Source organism: Arvicola amphibius, chromosome 6 (genome assembly GCF_903992535.2).
Source record: "Arvicola amphibius chromosome 6, mArvAmp1.2, whole genome shotgun sequence".
Classification (NCBI taxonomy): domain Eukaryota; kingdom Metazoa; phylum Chordata; class Mammalia; order Rodentia; family Cricetidae; genus Arvicola; species Arvicola amphibius.
The window spans coordinates 158,532,726-158,556,095 of record NC_052052.2 but is presented as its reverse complement, the minus strand read 5'-3'; the positions used below and the strand labels follow the sequence as shown (position 1 = coordinate 158,556,095).

Here is a 23,370-nt window from a genome sequence, read left to right as displayed (position 1 = left end):
TGGTGATACGGGTGGGCGGGGCTTAGAGAGGATATAAATACGCAGGGGAGACAGGGGCTTGTGATTCAGTCTGAAGTTTCATAGAGGCAGCGTTCAGTCTGAACACTTGTAGAGAGAGGATACCGTGTTCGGTCTGAAGATTTATGGAGGTAAGAACTAGTGGCCGGCTAGTTCTCTGATCTTTCAGCTTTCACGGCCTAATATCTGACTCTGGGTTTTTACTATTAAAACCAATTAGAATTCGCACTGCCAGCGACAAGACTCGCATCTGCTGAGTCCCGAGACCCTGGCCCAGCCGGAGTTTTCTCTTCGGGCAGACATGGACTTCAGAGAAATCCTCCTGATTGCTTCCAAGGGACAAGGTGTCAACCATGTTCCGAAAAGATACAGTTTGGCAGTGGGGCCTCCTAAGAAGGACTCAAAGGTGAAAGGTGTCCAGCCGGCAACTGTGCAAGCTTTCCTGAGGAGGAAAGAAGAGGAGCTTAAGCGGACCGCCTTAGAGGAGAAAAGGAAGCGAGAAGAACTTGTCAGAAAACGAATTGAGCTCAAACACTACAGGAGAGCCAGAGCTATGGCCAGAAGGACAAAGGACAATTTTCATGGCTACGACGGGATTCCTGTTAAGAAAAAGACAAAGAAGAGGCAGAGAGCAGAAAGCCGCCCGAACCAGGGAACTGACCCAGAGTTTGAGGTGGAAGCGGGAAACCGTCTGGGTGAGTTGGAGCAGGAATTCAAGGAGGACCAAGAGCCTCTCAAAGATGAAAGCCAACCAAAGGCTCCCCTTAAAAGGGCCCCTCCCCCCATGACCTTCACTGACTTAATGAGGTTAGCTGAGAAGAAGCAGTTGGAACCAGTGGGAAAAGCAGTGAGAAAAGCAGAAGACAGGCCCTTGACTGCAAAGGAACTCAGGGAGCGAGAGTTTCTTGAACGAACACATAAGAACAAGAAACCTGAGACAGAAGCCAAACTCCCTCTGCCTGTGTCTCCCTCTCATAGAGACAGTGTGGGCACAAAACCCAGCAAGGGTTCTGGGGACAGGCAGCCTTCTTCCAAAGGATTGCTGTTTCCTAATTCTGAGAAGACATCCAAACCCAGCACAAGCAATGAGAAGCGAGTAGCTTTGTCTTCATGCAAATCCACTCCAGGAGAGAGGATCAAGGCCGGATCTGGCAGTAGTTCCCAATCCTCAAACAATAGACCTATCTCCCATGGGGCTGGAAAGCCCCAGCCCAGCACCTCTTCCCCAAGTGTCCCAAAGACTTCTGCTAGTGGGACTCAGAAGTCGGCTTCTGAGCAGAAAGCCAGAAAACCTCTTCCTTCTCATCCCAGCCATTCCAAACCTGGGCCCACAGTCTTCCCATACAACGAAGCTAAGAGTCCAGGTATCAGACAGCCAGGCAGCAACAGCGACTCAACTTCTGGACGACCCAGCCCAGGGACAGCTCGGCCCACAGTTAGTTCTGGCGCCATGCCCATGCGCCAGCATGGCAGCTCCTGCTCAGGACCTGAGCAACCCATCAGTGGGATCAGAAAGCTGGCCAGCCATCCGCATCCCTCTGGACGACCAGTCAATAGCACACATGGTCCTGGACAACCTGCCAGCAGCTCTACTGGCCCTGGGCGACCCATCAGTGGCCCTAGTGGTTCTGGAAGACCTTCGAGCAGTTCTGGAGGTCCTAGGCAGCCTGTAAACAGTCCACATGACATCCGACGACCAGTGAGCAGCCTAGGTCTCCCTGGGCGGTCAGTCAGTGGCCCTGGGAGATCTATAAGTGATGTGGGAGAGTCTTCTGTTTGAGTTGATTTCATTGGCTAATAAAGAAGCTGCCTGGCCCATTTGATTGGCCAGTCCTTAGGTGGGTGGAGAAGACAGAACAGGAAGAAGGAAGTGAGGTAGATGGCTCAGTCAGATGCTACGCCTCTCCTAAGTTAGACAGACTGCCATGCCTCTGCTCAGAGAGAGAGACGCGATGAAGCTCCAGCCCAAGATGGACGTACGCTAGAATCTACCTGGTAAGGCACCACTTTGTGGTGCTACACAGTTTATTAGATATGGGTTAGACAAGATGTGAGTAAGAGGCTGAAAATAATGGGCCAGGCAGTATTTAAAAGAATACAATTTGTGTGTTGTTATTTCGGGTTTTAAGCTAGCCGGTGGCCGAGAGCAGGGCGGTGGGAAACCGCCCGCAGCCCCTCACTACAGAATGGCGCCCACGTGGATAACCGAATCCGCAGAAAGCTTGAGAAAGCTTGGGAAAGAATAGAGTAAAGCTCTATTTTTCGGGTCTGGCAAGCAAGCACTCTCATCTAAGAAAGGCTTCCTGACTCAGCTTCAACTGCAAAACATCGCAGCTCTTTTAAGAGGTTCGGCTATGAAACACTTGATGAAAATTAACTGCATGCTTTTCGGTTTTCAGCCATAGCAGGAAAAAAGCTGTGCTGTTTTAAAATGCCAGCTTTCTGGGCCGTCCTGCCAGGGCAAACTCTTACTCTTTCAAGCAGGAGGTCCTGACTATGGAGCTTTTGATTGTTGTTTAACACTGTTGCAGCTTGCTTGCTGGCAGGGACCTTGAGCCGCCACAGAGTTGTGGTGATAAACATGGCTCTGGTCGGTACCTCAGCCACAAGGCTGGAATCTCATGAAAGCTAAGGAATAGGCTGGGTCCAGCCACCAAAGTCACGGCTTTAGTCCTACGGATATTGTTTCGTAAATTAAAGTCTCATGTGGTCACAAAAAGAGAGATATACAGTAAAAGAAAGATTCAAAGTCGAAGAAAATGTCTAAATGGTTTACTATGTGTTAAAAATACATGCAAGCTAAAGGTTAAAGTTCTTAAAAGTAAAAAAGAAAAAGAAAAAAAGGAAGTAGTTTGTTGTGGTGGTACACACCTTTAATCCGAATGCCTGGGAGGCAGAGACGGAAAGATCTCTGTGAGTTCAAGGTGTTGTAGCACACACCTTTAATCCCAGCACTGGGGAGGCAGAGACAGACGGATTTCTGAGAGTTCAAGGACAGCCTGGTCTACAGAGTTATTCCAGGACAAAGATATACAGAGAACCTGTCTCAAAAAATAAAATTAAAAATAAACGAAATAGAGGTTAAAATAAAGCCGCACAAAGATGGAAAATACACAGAGAATCTTGATACTGTATACTATTATACTCTCTTTGAATTGTTTGAATGCTGAGGAAGAAGCAATAGCTGCTAAAAGATATTTGTTTACAAATGCTGCTGAACTAATCCAAGATAGATATTTTGAAAATACCTTGACTTCAGAATTTGGATCTAAGGATATGATGCTTTGGAAAAGAGATTCTTCTTTTATTTTTACAGAAAATGAGACCCGTTGGATTGCTTCTATCCCAATATGGTATGATAGACCACGCCCTCCTGAAAGGTTGCTGTGAACACCTTCAGAAAATTACTTCACCCAACTGATGACTGAGATGAACCTGGCACACAGGTTACACCATGAAAGATCTGATTAACAGCGTCCCCATTCAGCAGGAAGCAGTTTGGAGAGAAATAACTACGTCCATATTCCCAAATATTGTTTATAAATGTTCTTTTACATTTAAAGGGGGAGATGATATAGATATGAATAATTTACATTGTTATAAATTTTGCCTTATTGATAGAAATTTAAGGTCTATTTTGTTATATGTATATGTATTTCTAATAACGATTAAGGTATTGTGATTGTGTAGTTCATTTAAAAATGTAATGTATAATTAGGAAATATAGGTTGCTAATGAATAATCATTGATAATAGTTAAGCTTGTAGTCATGCTAGTTAGATTTTCTAGATATATAGAGATATATTTCAGTTAGATAGGCATACTTTCTATCTTCCAAAGACTACAGAATATTGCATTTTAAATGTCTTAATAACTTAGGACTTTTCATGACAATGAGACATGTCTGCTCCTGGCAGCACCAATCTACTTCAAGAGGAAGATGGGCATCGAAGAGGCTACTTATGGAGTTTGATAGCCATTTGGGCAAGAAATTGCTCTTGCCTGGACTATTGCATAAACTGGACACAGAGAACCCTCAGAGAGAGGACTGCCGAACTTGCCTATAAGTGAGATGATCTCTCTGGGTTCCTGATTCATGAAAGAGTCTGCGAGACATTCTGCAGGACACAGCAGATAGTGACTGAACTGTCTTTGAAATTTTCTGCTTCATGGGAAAGTCTGCTGGATACTGTGGGCCTATAGGCCGAAGATAGATGCCCCAACAATAAAAAAGAACTTTGGGTGACTGTCCAGGCAGCAAGATGTCTCTGTCATTTCTAGAGTTTTGAAAATAGCTTACTTCTTGTTCACCTAGGTAATATTGTGTTCTTTTGGAGTCTTTGATGGAGTTGAAGAATAGATAGATAGTTATAGTTTTCCTTAGTTATGATAAAAGATAAAGTAGATATAAATATTGTAACTATAATTCTTGCTTGATAACTGTTTTGTTATATGTAATTTTGCTATGTTAAAGTTAAAGCCTTCTTTTTATTGTTTAAACAGAAAAAGGGGAAATGATGTGGGAGAGTCTTCTGTTTGAGTTGATTTCATTGGCTAATAAAGAAGCTGCCTGGCCCATTTGATTGGCCAGTCCTTAGGTGGGTGGAGAAGACAGAACAGGAAGAAGGAAGTGAGGTAGATGGCTCAGTCAGATGCTACGCCTCTCCTAAGTTAGACAGACTGCCATGCCTCTGCTCAGAGAGAGAGACGCGATGAAGCTCCAGCCCAAGATGGACGTACGCTAGAATCTACCTGGTAAGGCACCACTTTGTGGTGCTACACAGTTTATTAGATATGGGTTAGACAAGATGTGAGTAAGAGGCTGAAAATAATGGGCCAGGCAGTATTTAAAAGAATACAATTTGTGTGTTGTTATTTTGGGGCATAAGCTAGTCAGGAGGCTGAAAGCAGGGTGGCGGGAAGCCGGCCCACAGCTCCACACTACATATAAGTGGTTCCGTTCCAGCTGGACAGACTGTCAGTTCAGGCCCTGGAAGACCAGTGAGCAGCTTGGGACCTGGACGCACAGTTAGTAGCCCAGGCCTCCCCGTAAAACCCAAGTGCACTGTTGTCTCAGAAACAATTTCTTCAAAGAATATTATTAGTCAGTCAAGCAATGGACAGATAAATGGAATGAAGCCTCTGCCGCCTGGCTACAAATCTGTCCCAGGTCCTCAAAGGCTCGCCTTCCCTACTGGCTACAAAAGGCTTCGAGAGTGTAAAGAAGAAAATGATGATGACTATGACCCAGACATGGATGATTTCATCGAAGATGAAGGAGACCCTCAGGAAGAAATATCCAAGCACATTCGGGAAATCTTTGGCTATGACCGACGAAAGTATAAAGATGAAAGTGACTATGCTTTACGTTACATGGAGAGCAGCTGGCAGGAGCAGCAGGAGGAGGAAGCCAAGAGTTTAAGACTAGGAAAGCAAGAGGACTTCCAGGAGATGAGACGTGAGGAGGAAGAAGGGAAACGCGGAAAGGCCAAGAAGCTGAAGCTTCCTGAAGTGACCTCCTGCTAACTTTGTGAATCTAAGACACTGTTACAAGGATTTCTGCCTTCAGACTGAACAAGCCCCTTACCCGTTTAGATGGATACCTGGGCACTCAGGAGGAAGGACTGAGGGAATGCACACTGTCCTGTCACTGCAGACTATCATTTGAGTGTACTGCGTTATCAGTGTTCTCAAAGAGCCCAGGGTGGAATCTGTAATGCAGGGGATACCATGTGTGCCGTGGGCTCTGGTGAAGTTATCCATTCACCGGTGCCAGCTCAGATGCTGATGAGCTGTGCACGCTCATGTGGCGGGCAACTACCAGTCAGCTGGTCTTTTATTGTTCCTTTGCTACTTTGAATGGAGACAAAGATTGATGTGTAAGTGGGGTACTACCCAGAACTCAGTCATACTTGTCCTTAGGAAGGGCCTAGCCCTTCTTTGAATGATGCAAGCAAATAAATAAAAGCTCATACCCACACACAGACAACACACACATGAATACAAAATAAAGAAAATGTAACTTAAATTTTGTTTGTTTATTTGTTTATTCAAGACTGGTTTTATTTATTTATTTATTTGTTTATTTATTTATTTTTGTTTTTCAAGACAGGGTTTCTCTGTGGCTTTAGAGCCTGTCCTGGAACTAGCTCTTGTAGACCAGGCTGGCCTCGAACTCACAGAGGATCCGCCTGCCTCTGCCTCCCGAGTGCTGGGATTAAAGGCGTGCACCACCACCGCCCAGCAAGACTGGGTTTTTATGTAGCTCTGGCTGTCCTGGAACTTGCTCTGTAGACCAGGCTGGCTTAGAACACAGAGATTTTCTTGCCTCTGCCTCCGGAGTGATGAGATTAAAGGTGTGTGCCACCACCTCCTGGCCATTAATTTAAATTTTTAAATGAATTGCTCTATTTTTAAGCCCTCCCTTCCCTTCCCTTTCTTTCCCTTCTTTCCATTCTGCGAGGGAAGATGCCTGAGTCCCCAAGGAGGCAGTCAGAAGTTACAGGCGGTTGTGAAGGTCTGATGTGGGTACTGAGAATCTAACTTGGGTCCTCTGCAGGAGCAGTAGACACTCCTCTGAGCGGTGCCTATGGAGGCCGGGATAGAGTATCAGATACCCTGGAACTGAAGTTACAATCGAGAGCTGATATGTGGATGCTGGAAACCGAATCCTGGTTCTCTACAAGAGAAGCCAGCGCTTTAACCATTGATCTATCTTTCCAGCCCCGTTTTTAACTGGGAGGTTTAGCAGGCAGTAGAAAGAGGTACTACCACAACCTCACCTCCCATAGCATGCTCCTCTCCCTTGGCACTAAAACTGTGAAAGATGGGTTTAGAGCTTAGTTCTTCGCCCCACCCCTCTTGGCCACGCGCCCTGAGGATTCATCCTGTCCCGCCTGGCTCTGGTCCCTGAGAACTAGCCCCTCTCCGCTCTCGCGACCCCGCCTCCTCCGGTAAGGATCGGCTTCCGAGCCTCAGCCACGCCCCATCCCGCTGCGCCCCGCCTCCACAGGCCCCGCCTCCTCCGGTGTGGACGGGCTTCCGAACCTCAGCCACGCCCCATCCCGCTGGGCCACGCCCTATCCCGCTGGGCCACGCCCTATCCCGCTGGGCCACGCCTTCCCCGGCCCCGGGCGGACCCGAGCGGTCGCCCTACCCCCGCTATGGCCGCGCCGGTGACGCGGCAGGTCAGCGGCTGCGCGGGTCCGGTCCTGACCCCAACCGGCTCGGACACAGAACCCGGGCAGCCCCTGGCAGCTGCCGTGGCTGATCTGCCGGTGCTGGATGCGTCCGGGAGACGGGTGTCGTTCGGCGCGCTGTTCCGGGAGCGTCGGGCCGTGGTGGTGTTCGTGAGGGTGAGCAGGGTAGGGCGGGACAGGAAGGGCCTCCCGGAGGCCGCCCCGCTGCGGGGTCTGTGTGGGTACCGCACTGCGCCCGGAATCGAGCGCCTGAACCTTCCGGACCCGGCTGCTGCCTTGCTGACGTGCTCTTCCGCATTGTTGTTGCCTTTCAGCATTTCTTGTGTTATGTCTGTAAAGAATATGTCGAGGATCTGGCCAAAATCCCCAAGAGCTTCCTCCGAGTAAGTTTCCTGAGTGAGCGGCAATGGTCAGTGCGATGGGGGAGCCGTGTGTGGATGTCACCTCTTCCATCTTCTAGTGGAGCAGAGACCTAATGTGCTCCTTTGCGCCCTCTTGACAACGTTCTAACCATCATGATTTTTGTTACCTGTAAGCTGCCTGTGTCAAACCCAGTGTTGCGTAAGAATGCAAAATCAAAACAAGACACAGGCTTCAGCTGCCTTATATTTTTGACGCTTTAATTTTATAACTCAAACAGTTATTTGGTGCTCCTTCTTGCAACAGTTATTCATTATAGGAAAATGTTGACTTATCTTGGAAGTGCAGGGTTGTATTTGTCAATAAGTTGCAAGTCCCACGTCCCTGTTTATCTTCGGTCACCAGATGTGGATGGGAGATGTGAGTGGAAGACGTCCAGATGTGAATGTGATGTGGATGGGAGATGTGAGTGGAAGACGTCCAGATGTGGATGGAAGGTGTAAATGGGAGACACATCCCAGTCCCCAGATGTGGATGGAAGATCTGAATGGAAGACACTGTGCATTTGTAAAAATAAAGCTTATTTTCAGCACGCATGTATCAAATAAGGTGTATGAGGGAAAAAATGAGCTGTTCTGCCTGCCCTTCTCTTCCTTTTGTTTGCATGTTAATATTCTGAAGCCTCTTTTCAATGTAAAGGTATTACATCTACCTAATATTTTTAATATTATTGACATTGTTGATTTACTGAACATACAAATGGGTCTTCTTATATTTTCATGCGTAAATACTTTGTTCTTATTTGCTGCCTCCCCTTCCTCCTCCTCCTTCCTCCAGAGCCACACTGACTTTCTCCTTTGCTGTCTTCATACATATCTTCATATTCCTTTACCCTCTCGTGGCCCCCTACCCCAGACCTCATCCTCTCGGCCTCCTTTCTACTTTAATATCCTACATAAATACATGCATAGAAATTTAAACTAGATCCTGCATGTGAGAGGAAACAGACCATATTTGTTGTGCGTGCCTTATTTGACTTGGCATGCCGATGTCCACTACTGCCCATTTCCTGCACTTATCATGACCTCATTCTTTATGGCTGATTGCATTTCCATTGTGTGTCTGTGATGTTTTTGTTGGTGTTGATTTTTTTATTTGTTTGTTTTTGTTTTTCTGTTTTTCAAGATAGGTTTTCTCTGTGTAGCGCTGGCTGTCCTGGAACTCGCTCTGTAGACCAGGCTGGCCTCAAACTCACAGAGATTCACGTGCCTCTGCCTCCCAAGTGCTGGGATTAAAGATGTGTGCTACCACACCAGGCTATCAAAATACAAAGAACTTTTAAAGGGGATGGATTTTTGGTGATTTTGAAATAGACAGCACGTTGCTAGTCACTATGTCAATATGCTGGGTAGTAGATTTCTGAATGATCCTCTTCCTCCTGTTTAACTGAAATTGTACTCTTTGAACAATTTTCTGTATGCTCTATCCCCTTTCTTCCAGCCTGTGGTAGCCACTGTTTTTTTTCTTCTACTTCCATGAGTTAGACTGTTTGAATCCATGCGTTATAAGTAGAATAGTCTGGCTTTTGTCATTCTGTTCCTGGCTTATTTCACTTAGTATAATGTCCTCCCTGTTTTCACAAATGACAAGAAAACAAACCTCCTTTTCCGTGATGGAATGCTACTTCATAGAAATCTGACCGCTGGTGGACACTTGGGTCGCATCCTTGTCTTAGCTGCTGTTGATTGTGCTGCAGTAACATGGAAGTGTGGGGTCTCTTTGCATGCCCATTTCATTTGCTTTAATGCACAACCAATTAGTGGCATTTCTGGATCTTGTGGTAGCTCTGCCTTTAATTTTTTGAATAGCCTGTGTACTGTTTTCATAAAGTCTGTCCTAATTTTCTCATTAACACCATGGAAGGGTTCTCTTTGTTCCATGTCCTCACAGATATTTACCTCTTTTTGGTTAGTAACGTCTCTCCTGAGGTGAAGAGATACGTAATTTCTGTTTTCATTTCCATGTCTCTAATGACTAGTGATGATCATTATTTTTGTGTCGAGAGTGTACAAATTCGTATGCACATGTGTACAAGTTCATGCATGCATGTGTGTGGAGGCCAGAGGTCAACCACAGGTGTTGTTTCTCAGGTACCATTCACCTTGTTTTTATGTAACAGCTCTCATTGGCCTGGAGCTTGCTGATTTAAACAGGCTGGCTGAATTGGGACCCCCAGGATCCACCTATCTCCATTCCATTGCTGGGATCACAACACATGCAGCTGCACTGACTTTTTTGGCATGGATTCTGGGGATAGAACTCAAATCCTCATGCAGCCACTTTACCCACTGAGCCATCTCCCCAGCCCAAGAATTTTTCATATAGCTACTGGCCATTTGTATGTCTACTGTCTTTTGAGAACTGTCTAAGTCTTAACCCCCTCATTGCTGGAGATCAAATCCAGATCCTATGCATACAATACAAGCCCTGATCTCTAGCCCATTAAGTCTCTTGACAAGTGCATAATTTGCATATGTTTTCTTAGTCCAGTTAGTGTGTTGTCTTTTCTTTGTTTCCTTTGCTATATAGAATAACACAACCTTCTTTGTATGTTTACTTTCATTGTTCTGCTTTGTTGATCTATATGTGCATGTGTGGAGGTCAGACAGACTGCAGGAGTCAATGCTCTCCTACATGTGAGTCCCTGAGATGGGAACTCAGGTCGTTAGGGACAGCAGCACCTTTGCTCACTGAGCCAAATCATTGTTATACTGAATTTCCCCCTGTGTTTTCTTCTAGTAGTTTGATGCTTAATGTTTAAGTCTTGAAATTCTTACATAGGGTAAACTAATTATCTGAATTACTCAAATATTGTACCATATATTTCTTTATACTCATATGCAATTTTATTTTCTATTCTTCTAGAAGCCTATAGGTGGCATTAGAACAAAACGAAAGAATTGCTTTAGGCAAAGTTCTTAAGACATACTTTCTAATAATATGCACTTGTCCCTCTTTCTCTCAAAGGAAGCAGATGTCACCCTCATAGTGATTGGGCAGTCATCATACCATCATATTGAGGTAACTATCTAGCAAAACGAGAAGTCCCATTTAAATATGTTTCAGATATAAAAACTGCATTTGCTGAGCTCTTGTATAATCTCTCGGCAGAAAAATTTTAGATTGCCATTACTTTCCTCTCGGTTGTTCTAATAAAAAGTCCAATTACTCTCGTTTTAGCCTTTCTGCAAACTGACTGGATATTCTCACGAAATCTATGTTGATCCTGAGAGAGAAATTTATAAAAGATTGGGAATGAAAAGAGGTGAAGAAATTTCCTCATCAGGTAAGACATTTCACATACAATGTAGTTCTTTCAAACATGTGTGTGTTCTCACACTAGGGCATATGTGCATAGCAAAGCTGTGTTTGATACTTTTCCTGTTGTTGTGACAAAATAGGTATCAAAGGGGCTGGTGAGATAACTCAGTGATTAAGGGCACCTGCTGCTTTTGCAGAGGCCCTAGGTTCATGTCCCAGCACCAACATATTGACTCACAACAACTTTTAACTCCAGTTCTGAGGAATCTGACAACCTCTTCTGACATCCAAGGGCTCCTGCACACACACACACACACACACACACATACACATGCACACGCACACACATTATTTTTTAGATAATAATAATAAAAATAAATCTTAAAAAAAAGTTTGGCAAAGGGAATTGTAGGCAGAAGTTTCTGTCCCACCAGCAACTCCCAAATACTCAGCAGCTGCTTCTGAAATTACCACAGAGAAACTTATATTAATTATAAATGCTCAGTCAGTAGCTCAAGCTTATTACTAACTAGCTCTTACACTTAAATTAACCCATACTTCTTATCTATGTTTAGCCATATGGCTTGGTACCTTTTCTCAGTACAGCATTCTCATCTCACTTCCTCTTCCCAGCATTCTTTGGTCGCCCGCCTATACTTCCTGCCTGGCTACTCCTACTCAGTGTTTTATTAAACTGATTCAAGTGACAAATCTTTACAGTTTACAAAGGGATTATTCCACAGCGGGGAATTTAAGGTATCAACACTGTTCAGAAGCCAAAGGCTCCCCTGAGATTTAGGCTCTTAACTATGAGCTCCCAAAAAAAGAAGACAAGATCTCCAGAGTAAATTGGAAGCATGGGGGGTGGGGAGGTGGGGGGGGTGGGGGAAGGGTAGAAGGGGAGAGGGGAGGAAGGAAGGGAAGTGGGGGAAAAATGTATAGCTGTTGAGGCCCATGCTTCAACAAGGATACCACTTACCAGGGTGGGGCATGGGGATTAGAAAAATAGTAAAGAAGACAAAGACGTGAGTGGAAATAATAAAACAGAAAACATAGGATAGTATTGGGAGGAAGTTCCAGTGAATCCTGAAATTCGCCTGCATTTAATTTTCCATACACTTTTATACCCCAGGGGTATAAAAGTACCACAGGGGTAAGAAGACAAAAGACCATGATACCAATGACAACTCCAACAGTTATTTGCTTCAGTATTTTGAGACATCAAATCATTAGCATTCTGTTGTTTAGGCAGTGAACCCACCCTAGACCAAGTATCCTGAAGGCAGCCACTCCCAAGGTCAAACCTCCTATTTTCCTGCACAGAGGTAGGTGGATCTCTGTGAGTTCAAGGTTCAGCCTGGTCTACAGAGTGAGTTCCAGGACAAGCTCCAAAGCTACAGAGAAACCCTGTCTCAAAAATCCAAAAACAAACAACAAAAAAAATCAAAAGAAGGAGCAGCAAAAGTATGCTTGAATTTCCTGACCCTTGGTCAGGGGGTAGTTAATCTACCATCTTAATGTCAAAAGGACCAAGTAACCACACCCTAGGTCAGATTGTGTAGCCCTGGTTGTTGTCAACAATTTTGAGCAACCTCTAACTCTCTGACCTTCAGAAAAGGTGGAAATAGGCTCACATTTTTGGGCCTCCACATATAGAACATTCTTATCTAAACAATTAAAATGAGAAGGATTTAAAAAATAAATAATATCTTAAAATGTTTACATATTGTAGCTGGGCGGGGGTGGCACACACCTTTAATCCCAGCACTCAGGGAGGCAGAGGCAGGCGAATCTCAGTGAGTTCGAGGCCAGCCAGGTCTACAGAGTGAATTCCAGGACAACCATAGATACATAGAGAAACCCTGTGTCAAAAACCAAAAAGAAGAAAAAAAGACTTAATTTAAATTTACATATTTTATGAATTTTACAATATACAGTGGTGCAGAGTAAACACTCCCATTCCAGAAAGAAAGAAAGGAAAACTAATCGGTGTCTTAGTAAGGGTTTCTGCTGTGGTGTTGAAACACCAGAACTAACCTGGGGGAGGAAAGGGTTCATTTCTTCTTCCATCCACCGCACAGCCCGTCATTGAAGAACGTCAGGGCAGTGAAGTGAAGCAGAAGTCTACTTATTGGCTTGTTCCCCATGCCCTGTCAGCCTGCTTTCTTATACATCCTAGGATCACCTGCCCAGGGGTAGAACCACCCACAGTGAGATGGACCCTCCCACATCAATCACTAATTAAGGAAATGCCCCACAGACTTGCCTACAGGCCAATCTCATGGAGGCATTTTTAGCATCCTGGCATTCCAAGTGCAGCGTGAGTTTCACCTTCACAACTCTGTGCAATCGCCGCCAAGCTACCTGCCAAGAATGTGACACAGCCACACATTGCCTGGCCCCAGTGGCTCTGGGACATGGGCGCAAGCTGTCATGACCTCACAACTTCTGCGTTTCTCGTGTCCACAAAACCACACAGGCAGTGCTGCCTAGCTCTGCCAGCTCAAGTAGCAGAGGGGCCCTTCTACAACAATGTTGACGACCTGAGTCTTGGCTGTTGAACCTGGGCAAACACTTCCTTGAGCAGTTGTCTTGGACAGAGAGCCCTCTGGCAGAGTACTCTCAGTTCATGCTCTTCTTAGGTGGATTTACATTCTCACAAGTCTGAGGCTCCAGTCTTGGGGTCCTGCCCTCAAAGCAGCTCTCCTCTCTGTGAAGAGCTTTCATACGTTCTGTGGGGGAACTTTACTTCCATGATTAATATAAAAATATGATGCGTTTACATGCTTTTGACTTGTCTCTGCCTCCCAAATACTGGGATTAAAGGAGTTCACTACCACTGTTTGGCAAATACACACATTTTAAATGAAAAATACTAGATTCTATAAAACAATTTTTTTTGAGACAGGGTTTATCTGTGTAGCCTTAGCTATCCTGGAATTCACTCTGTAGACCAGGTTGGCCTTAAACTCACAGAGATCCCACCTGCCTCTGCCTCTGAGTGGTGGGGATTAAAGGTGTTCATGTGTACCGCCTGGAAAGATTTTATAAAGTGATTTTTAAAGTTTTATTTTTATTTTATGTGTATGAGTATTTTGCCTGTATGTACCATGTGCAGTGTCCATGGAGACCAGAAGAGGGAATTGGATCCCTTGGAGCTGAAGTTTCAGACTGTAAACTACTTGGGGTGCTGGGAACTGAGCCATCCCTTTACTTCATAAAAATGCTTTGAAAGGTTCTTCCTTGGAAAAAAAAAAAAAAAAGCACAGTTCTGAGAGTCATTCCTAGGATATTCAAAAACTAAATCACTAAGGGTGGGGAAATGGCTTAGTGGTTAAGATATTGGTTGCTCTTCCAAAGGACACAGGTTCATTCCCAGCACCCACATGGTATCTCACTACCATCTGTAATTCTGATTCTAGGGGACCTGATGCCCTCTTCTGGCCTCTGTGGGCACTGCATGTACATGGTGCACAGCTCTATGTGCAGGCAAAATGCCCATGCAAATAAAATAAAAATTTAAATAATAAATCTGCTAAGATTATATTTTATGCTAAATGTTAAGTGATTATGTCATAGTTTCATTTCTGTGGGTGTGATAAAACATTCTGCCAAATGCAACATGAGGGAGAAAGGGTGTACTTGGCTCACCATCCTAGGCTATCGGCCATCACTACAGAAAGGGTGTACTTGGCTTACGATCCTAGGCTATCGGCCATCACTACAGAAAGGGTGTACTTGGCTCACAATCCTAGGCTATAGACCATCACTACAGAAAGGGTTTACTTGGCTCACGATCCTAGGCTAATCGGCCATCACTACAGAAAGTCATGGTTGCAGGGACTTGCCGCAGCCAGTCACATTACATCACAGTCAAGGCAGAGAGCCTTGAATTAATGCGTGCATGCTTGTGCTCAGCCTCCTTTCTACTCATACATAATCCAGAATCCCCTAACCAGAGAGAGAATGGTGCCACCCACAGTGGGTACACTAACCATAATTTCCCACAAACCTGTCTACAGGTCAGTTTACTCTAGACAGTTCTTCACTGAGATTCCCTTCCCAGATGATTCTAGATCATCTCAAACTAACATTAGAATTAACCACCATAAACTGTTTGCTTGAATCTGTGAGTCACTCAAGAAAATTCATTGCATTCCAAAAGGGCTTATAGGAATCCCACTATAACCAGTCACAGTCTTCTGGTGTGCAGACATATATAATACCCATATACATAAAATAAATACAATTTTTTAAAAAATTGTTTTGTTTTTCAAGACAGGTTTCTCTGTGTAGCTTTGGAGCTTGTCCTGGAACTAGCTAGCTCTTGTAGCCCAGGCTGGCCTCGAACTCACAGAGATCCACCTGCCTCTGCCTTCCACATGCTGGGATTAAAGGCCTGTGCCACCACTGCCTGGCCCAATTTTGAAAAATTAAACAACCTAGGCTTGTGGTTAGCATCTGTATTAAGTAAGGACCTATCTTGAAACCTAGCCTTCCACCTATCTGATCTGACATTATCTTCAGGTAGATTTTTGTCACCACCAAGTTACTGCTTGTTTGGCTTGTAGAAAAAGGTGCCTACAGGTACCCGGAGCCAAACTGATCTGAGTCAGAAGAATGTAGTAGGGAAGGTAAGTTTGAGTCAGAGTGTTTTTTTCTGTATAGTCATGAAAGTTTAAAGTTAAAAGTCAGACATAAACAAGGCAAGAATAAGAGAAAAAGCTATAAGATAAAACAGAGACTGAGTGTCTCAGCTCAAAGGAGCAGGAATGTTAGTCACGTAGCAGAAACATCAGTCACTGGAGAAGAGAAGTCAATGACAGGCATCAAGCCTTCTCAGACCCAGGCCTTGCCCTCCTGTGACTGTCATTTCCCATCCAAGCTTTCCAAGAATTTGGAGGGAGGTTTTGGGAGCTTGCCCCAGAAGCAACCCCTTCACTCAGTAACTAGAACATTACCACAGCTAATGAGGGAAACCAGAAAGGGCAGCCTAGTCATGGGCCCAGGAAGGAAAGGTGTTGACCACCATTTAACAGCCTGTGCAGGATGTGTCCTGGGGAGGAGCATGACTGCCTATTAGCAGGCAAGGAACCAAGCAAGTGCACATGGGAAACTAAGAAGCAGGACAAATGAGAAGTTTGCAGTGATGTGCTCCATGGTAGATGGCCCAGGTCCGCCACTTCTTCCTTTAAGACAGTGTCCTCAGCAGACATTACCCTCCCAGCATGTTTATCCTTCACTGGAGATAGTTTTCTGTTGTCCAACTCAGTGACCAGTGTTACGGACATGTAGCAGTTGTAGAAAGCAAGGATGATGTTTCCAGTGTCTTACACTATACTAGAAAAGGACTGCCTCAGCCAGTGCAGCGGCAGGTTAAGCCGTTGTTAAATTTCGGTGTTGTGCTTTCCGCTGCAGAGTCAGGAAAGGATGACAGGCCCAGATACAGAATGCTTCCAGGCTGGAGAGATGATGGCTCAATCACTAGGAGCTCGCACTGCTCTTGCAAAGGACCCAAGTTCAGTTACCAGTGCTCACAGCCACCTATAACTCCATCTGCAGGGGATTCAGCACCCTCTTCTGCCCTCCAGTGGGCATAGCATACACATGTACAATCACACATGGATACAGACATACATACATACATACATACATACATAATTTAAAGTAAGTCTTTTTTTAAAAGCATGTTTTATACAAGAACTGATGTGTTTATTTTTTATTTATTTTACATGCCGACCATAATTTCCCATCCCTCCTCTTCCCCTCTTCCCTCTCCCCATCCCCATCCACTCCTCCTCTGTCTCCATTCAGGAAGGGGCAGGCCTCCCATGAGAGTCAACAAAGCATGCACATCAAGTTGAGGCAGGACCAAGCTCCTCTCCTTGCATCAAGGTTGGGCAAGGCAACCCAGCATGGGGAATGGGTTCCCAAAAGCTAGCTCAAGCACCTGGAACAGGTCCTAATCCCACTGCTAGGAGCCCCACAAACAGAGCAAGCTACATTACTGTCACACACATGCAGAAGGCCTAGGTCAGTCCCATGCAAGCTCCCTAGCTGTTGGTCTAGAGTTGGTGAGCTCCCATGAGCTCAGGTCAGCTATCTTTATGGGGTCCCCTGTCATGACCCTGATCCCCTCCCCCCTGGCTCATACAATCCTTCCTCCCTCTCTCTCTTCAACAGAACTCCCAGAGCTCGGCCCAGTGCTTGGTTGTGGATCTTTGCATCTAACACTTACTTGCTGAATGCTCTCTAATGACAATCAGGATAGTCACCAGCCTGGTAACAGGAGGAGGTCAGTTTAGGCACCCTCTCCACTATTGCTAGGACTGACATCTGATTGGGATACAAACATCTGAAGACAATTTTCAATATTTCAGGACAGAGCCCCCACATAAAGTCCAACCTGCTTTCGGGAAGCCTTCAGAGCCTGTGGCGGGCAGTCACTGGCCCGCTTTTTGATTTCCAAGGAGACCCAGCTCAGCAAGGCGGAACCTTCATTTTAGGTCCAGGTGAGCATCAAGGACAGGTTATGTCTCAGTGCCCTCTGCAGTCTAAGAGCCTCCCACCTTCCTAATGTGATAGATTCTGGTCTAATGAGAGGGCGTGCTCTGGTAAGGAGCATCTTTCATTTTCAGAGACTTCTGGGTATTGATGAGGGCTCTCATCACTATAGAGTGAGGGCAGGGATTTGGAACAGAGAGTAAGCTGTTGATACATGGCTATTAAACTCTTTTAAAAGTTCAACAGGGCTTAAAGAAATGGCTCAGTGTTCATGAGCACTGGGTGCTCTTGCGATGGACCTGATTCAGTTCCCAGCACCTGTATCAGGTGATTCACAACCACCTGTAACCTTAGCTCTTAGGGATCTGACGCCCTCTTCTGGCCTCCTTGAGCACCTACACTCATGTGTATAACCTTCCCCTCCCCACATACATGGAGTTTAGTGCTCACTTTGGCAGCACACATTCTAAAATCAAAACAATGCAAAGACGAGCGTGGTCCCTGCACAAAAAACGACATTCAGATTTGCATCATAGTCCACGTTGTTCCTTTGGCACTAAAAAAAATCTGGAAATTTCCATGAATGAAGTGGAGGATCCAGATGTGCACAGTGATACCAGGCTCGACAGAGCCATCTGGCCCAAAGGAATAGGAATGCTCCAGAGTGGGTCCTGTCCATTTGTCTACAATGTAATGAGGCTGAGGAGTCACCAGTCTCCACACTTTGATAACCTGTGTCCTTATTACGCATTACAAAAATCTACAGACAGAAAAACAGACAAAAAAGCAGAGTGGTGGTGGTACACACTGGGAGGTAGAGGCAGGTAGATCTTTGATTTTAAGGCCATCCTGGTTTACAGACTGAGTTCCAGGACAAAACAAACAAAAAACCTATAGTTAGTGTGAATGGAATAAAGTTTCAGAACTGCCAAAATATAAGTTCAATAGGGGCTTGACCAGATAGCTTCCCAGATAAAAACACTTGCTATTCAAGCTTGGAGAGGTGAGTTCCTTTTGTAAATGAAAGAATCTTTACTTTTGCTGACTGAAGTAAGAGACCCACACAGTGTTGGAAAGCGAGCCAGTACCAGGGTTAGCCCGTGCCGAAGTGAGGACTGCCATAAGCCACGGCTTCCACAACCGCATGGACCGTGTCTGGGCTGGCAGTGCAGAACACGGACTTTCTCCACATTCATGCTCCGCAGTAACAGACCAAACAGCCACTGCATAGGCAGACTTTCTTCATTCTCTGCCTCTTTAACATTGTACCTCCTGGTGAATTATTAACACGTCCACCAATCCCAGACTCTTGAAAGGACTGCTTTTGACTTTTTTTTTTTTTTTTTTTGAGACAGGGTTTCTCTGTAGCTTTGGAGCCTGTCCTGGAACTAGCTCTTGTAGACCAGGCTGGTCTCGAACTCACAGAGATCCGCCTGCCTCTGCCTCCCGAGTGCTGGGATTAAAGGCGTGCGCCACCACCGCCCAACTGCTTTTGACTGTTTTGTTTTTTTGTAGCAGGCACACTTGTACCCATCTCTTACAAATTTAGATCATGAAAGAAGGAGAGAGAGAGAGAGAGAGAGAGAGAGAGAGAGAGAGAGAGAGAGAGAGAGAGAGAGAGAGCGAGAGCGCTCTTTGGAGCTGGAGTTGTAACTCACTGGAAGGTGCGTTGTTTCCTAGGCTCATCACCGATAAATGACTAAGTAAATACATGAGCCCATCTTGAGCTCAGCTCAGAGCTCCCTCCTTTCCACCCCCCCCCTTTTTTTTCTTGTTTTGAGACAGGGCCCTCCCGATGTACCTATGGTTGTCCTGGAACTACCTCTGTAATCCAGGCTGGCCTTCAGCTCGCAGAGATCCGCCCGTCTCTGCCTCCTGGGTGCTGGGATTCTCTAATCCACTACCTCCCAGCCTCCATATTCTTCTTTCTCCATGGTGTTGGGTATTTCACCCAGGCCTGTGTGCTGTTCAAGTGCTCCTATCACTGAGCTATCCCCAATCTTTCAGACCCATATTTTTACATAACTAATTTGCATCCTCAGACCTGGAAGGTGTTGTCAGAGGCTGTTCGTTTGTTCCCAGACACTCAGACCCAATATAATTACACAGAAACTATATTATTTAAAACACTGCTTGGCCAATAGCTTAAGCGTATTGCTAGCTAGCTCTTATATCTTAAATTAACCCATTTTCATTATTTTATATTTTACCACAAGGCTTGTGGTTTACTGGTAAAGTTCCCAGGTGTTTGTCTCCTTCCGTGGCAGCTACATGGCATCTCACTGACTCTGCCTACCTTCTCTGTACGTCTGTTTGGATTTCTCACCTGGCTTTATTCTGTTAAGCCACTGGCCAAAAGCAGTTTTATTCATTAATAATAAAAGCAACACATATACAGAAGGACCTCCCATACCAGGAAAGGGTTGTTTTTTACTCCATTCCTCATCTCATGTCACTGAGTCATTTGGCCATTATCTTACTGTTTCTACTGCTGTAGAGACATCGTGACCACGACAACTGTTGATGATGATGATGATATATATATATATATATATATATATATACATACATATATATATATATATATATACACACATACATACATACAGTGTTCTGCTTGCATGTATGTCTGTACTCCAGAAGAGGGCACCAGATCTTATTACAAATGGTTGTGAGCCACTACGTGGTTATTGGGAATTGAACTCAGGACCTCTGGAAGAGCCGTGACTGCTCTTAACCTCTGAGATATCTCTCCAGACAGGATTTTGGCAACTGTTAAATAGGAAAGCATTTAATTGGGGCTGGCTTGCAGTTCAGAGGTTGAATCCGTTATCATCATGACAGGAAGCATGGCAGCATGCAGGCAGACATGGTACTGTAGAGGTAGCTGAAAGTTCTACATCTGATTTGTCAGGCAGCAAGAAGAGAAAGTGCCACATGGGGCCTAGCTTGAGCTTCTGAAACTTCAAAGCCCACTCCTGTTGACATACTTCCAATTAGACCTTACCTACTCCAAGGCCACGTACCCTAATCCTTTCAAATAATGCCACTCCTTATAAGCTACACCATAACCACAGGGGATGAAGAATTGAACCTGTTACTATAGATGTGGCCAGTGGACATAATGCCAAAAAGCATGTCCTTTGATCTAATGTTTCAAGTTAAATTCTGGTTTTGGCTGCGTGGTGGCACATACCTTTAATCCCAGCATTTTGGAGGCAGAGGCAGGAGGAGCTCTGTGAGTTCAAGGCCCGCCTGATCTACATAGTGAGTTCCAGGCCAACCAGTGCTATAAAATAGAGAGATTCTGACTCAAAACAAACAAAAATTCTGGTTTTGAGCTCCAGGTGGAACTAACAGGATTTAGACGATAAATTACAACTTGAGTGTATAGGATTGTGGGTGTCTAGGTGTACTGTAGCTAGCTGGCTTCCTGCCTTCACTCCTAACCTCTTTGGTTAGTTATAAAGCATTCTATGAAACCAGTGTTTTTCTTTTTTTCTCTCTCTCTCTCTCTCTCTCTCTCTCTCTCTCTCTCTCTCTCTCTCTCTCTCTCTTTATTTTTATTTTATTTTGGCAGTGCTAGGGATGACCCAGAGCCTCATGAGTACTGTACCCCCTAGCCCCAGGAATGAATTTTTTGAAGCAAATGATTTATTTTATTAATGCATATGCTTAGGAAATAGATATTAATTTCCCAGCTGATACCTATGTTAGTTCCAAATTCTGCCTGTCTGGTTGGATGTTTTATTTAATTATACTTGAAACTGAATAGAAGGGTATAATTTAGGATGCTGTCCCCTCAGAGCTCATAATGTGTTAAGTAACACTCTTATTCAACCATTGCCTTGTCATGGGTAATTGCCATGATGCAGAATTATGGTGGCATTACATAGGAAGTATAATGGGCTCCAGGTAATTAATTTTTCCCTTTGGACTAATTAGCAATTGCAGTACTTCCTTGATCCTGGTAAGCAGTAAATCTAAAGACTAGCACGTCATTGGCCTCAGCATCTGTCCTTGTTCTCTTCTAGGTAACCGCATCCACTTTGTGCACCGAGACAGGAATAGGGTGGATCACAAGCCCATAAACTCTGTTTTACAGCTTGTGGGAGTTCAGCCTGTGAACTTCATGAGCAGACCTACAGTTATCCATGTGTGAATGGGCCCTTGAAATGTGAGACAAAATGCCAGGCTTCATGGGATTATAAAACACAAAACTCATGTGCCTATAGAACTATATTCTGAGAGGCATCAGGAAAAGCATTTTAAATTTTATAGCCTCTATAATTATCCATTCAATGAAAGATTTTTGGCAACTAAAATGTAAGAAGGGGGGCTGGAAAGGGCACTTCGTGGTTAAAAGCACTTGCTTCTCTTGCAGAGGACCTAGGTTTGGCTCACAATCGTCTGTAACCCCAGTTCTGAGGTATCCAACACCTTCTTCTGGCCTTGGGGACCAGGCACACGTGTGGTAAACATGCATAAATGTAGGCAAGCACTCATACAGATAAAATAAGGATAAATAAATCTTATAAAACTACATACATATGTGCATACATGCATGCATGTATGAAGGGAAGGAAGAATGGGCCAGATATGATGGCACAGGTTTGTAATCCTAACACTGAGAAATGGGACAAGAATTCAGCCTGCCCAAGCAATGCTGGTATACACCTTTAAACCCAGTGCTTGGGAGGCAAAGGCAGGCGGATCTCTTGTGAGTTCGAGACCAGCCTGGTCTACAAGAGCTAGTTCCAGGACAGGATCCAAAAGCTACAGGGAAACCCTGTCTCGAAAAACCAAAAAAAAAAAAAAAAAAAAAAAAAAAAAAAAAAAAAAAAAAAAAGAAGCAAATAAATGTATAGCCAGATGTGGTGGTGAATGGGGAAGAGGCAGGAATTCTAGAACAGACTTACATTTCTAGACACCTGCTTTTTCTCACCCCCAAATCTGTCTTACTTAGAAAACTATTGTCATATTTTACTTTTAAAGAATTTTAGTTTTGGCCAGGCAGTGGTGGCATACACCTCTAATCCCAGCACTCAGGAGGCAAAGGCATCTCTTCAAGTTGGAGGTCAGCCTGGTCTACAAAAGCAAGCTCCAGGATAACCTAGGCTACACAGACAAACCCAGTCTCAAAAACCAAAGAAAGCAGGGGAGAATCTTAGGGTTTCTTTGTTTGGTGTTTGTGTTGTTGTTGTTGTTGTTGCTTTTTCTGTTCTTTGAGACAAGGTTTTTCCATGCAGTCCTGGCTGTCCTGGGACTCTTGCTCTGTATTCCAGGCTGACCTAGAACCCAGAGATCCGCCTGCCTCTGCCTCACAAGTGCTAGGATTAAAGGTGTGTGCCACAACCACCCAGCTAAGAATCTTAGTTTTGTCCCAGAAATTCTCAAGAAAACTATCTCAAAATCAAAATATTGGTAATTCTTAGCAACTGTAATAATACTACTATGACCTTATACTTTTATATAAGCATATTAACTCACAAAACTATTTAATGTATTTTCACACAAATATATATGGACAGTCATGGTTTTAAATCAATAAATTTAAAAATTTAAATTTTTAATTAATTTTTTTGCTATTTTTTGTTTGGAATATTTTGTTTGTTCTGGGGTTCTTTGGGGGTGAGGGAGAACAGTTCCTCACTATGTCATAGGCTGGCTTAGACTTCCCTAGCCCATTGAGAAATGGCTCATCCTCCTTTTACAGAGGTCCTGGCTTTGTTTTCCTGCACCATACCAGGCTCCTCACAAATGCCTATAACTCCAGCTCCAGCGGATCTGGCCTAATCAGCATGTGCATACAAATGGTGTATGTGTCCTCTGATACACACACATACAATGTGTAAGGAATAAATCTTAAAACAACCACAAACCTCTCTATCCTAGGCTGGTCTTGAACTCTCAAGCCTCCTGCTCCAACCTCTCGGTGCCGGAATTACAGGTATATGCTGTCACACCC

General features: G+C 44.5%; 2 protein-coding genes across 2 annotated transcripts; both read left to right on the top strand.

The window, feature by feature from the left end:
- Positions 1-319: 319 nt before the first annotated feature.
- Positions 320-5,544, top strand: LOC119817146 (protein SPT2 homolog). Its single transcript, XM_038334337.1, has 2 exons — positions 320-1,785; positions 4,971-5,544. Exons 1-2 carry the CDS (start codon positions 320-322, stop codon positions 5,542-5,544), a joined length of 2,040 nt encoding a protein of 679 aa, XP_038190265.1.
- Positions 5,545-7,129: 1,585 nt separating this feature from the next.
- Positions 7,130-21,949, top strand: Prxl2c (peroxiredoxin like 2C). Its single transcript, XM_038334846.1, has 6 exons — positions 7,130-7,373; positions 7,532-7,600; positions 10,605-10,658; positions 10,818-10,923; positions 17,279-17,410; positions 21,437-21,949. Exons 1-6 carry the CDS (start codon positions 7,182-7,184, stop codon positions 21,562-21,564), a joined length of 681 nt encoding a protein of 226 aa, XP_038190774.1. The 5' UTR covers positions 7,130-7,181; the 3' UTR covers positions 21,565-21,949.
- Positions 21,950-23,370: the final 1,421 nt, after the last annotated feature.

What these genes read in the sequence shown, in the direction of transcription:
- LOC119817146 (XM_038334337.1), top strand. Translation starts at nt 320, where the DNA reads ATGGACTTCAGAGAAATCCTCCTGATTGCTTCCAAGGGACAAGGTGTC. An exon ending in TCTATAAGTGATGTGGGAGA is followed by an intron (nt 1,786 to 4,970) that starts GTCTTCTGTTTG and finishes ACTACATATAAG; the next exon opens with TGGTTCCGTTCCAGCTGGAC.
- Prxl2c (XM_038334846.1), top strand. Translation starts at nt 7,182, where the DNA reads ATGGCCGCGCCGGTGACGCGGCAGGTCAGCGGCTGCGCGGGTCCGGTC. An exon ending in CCGTGGTGGTGTTCGTGAGG is followed by an intron (nt 7,374 to 7,531) that starts GTGAGCAGGGTA and finishes GTTGCCTTTCAG; the next exon opens with CATTTCTTGTGTTATGTCTG. An exon ending in TGAAGAAATTTCCTCATCAG is followed by an intron (nt 10,924 to 17,278) that starts GTAAGACATTTC and finishes TCAATATTTCAG; the next exon opens with GACAGAGCCCCCACATAAAG.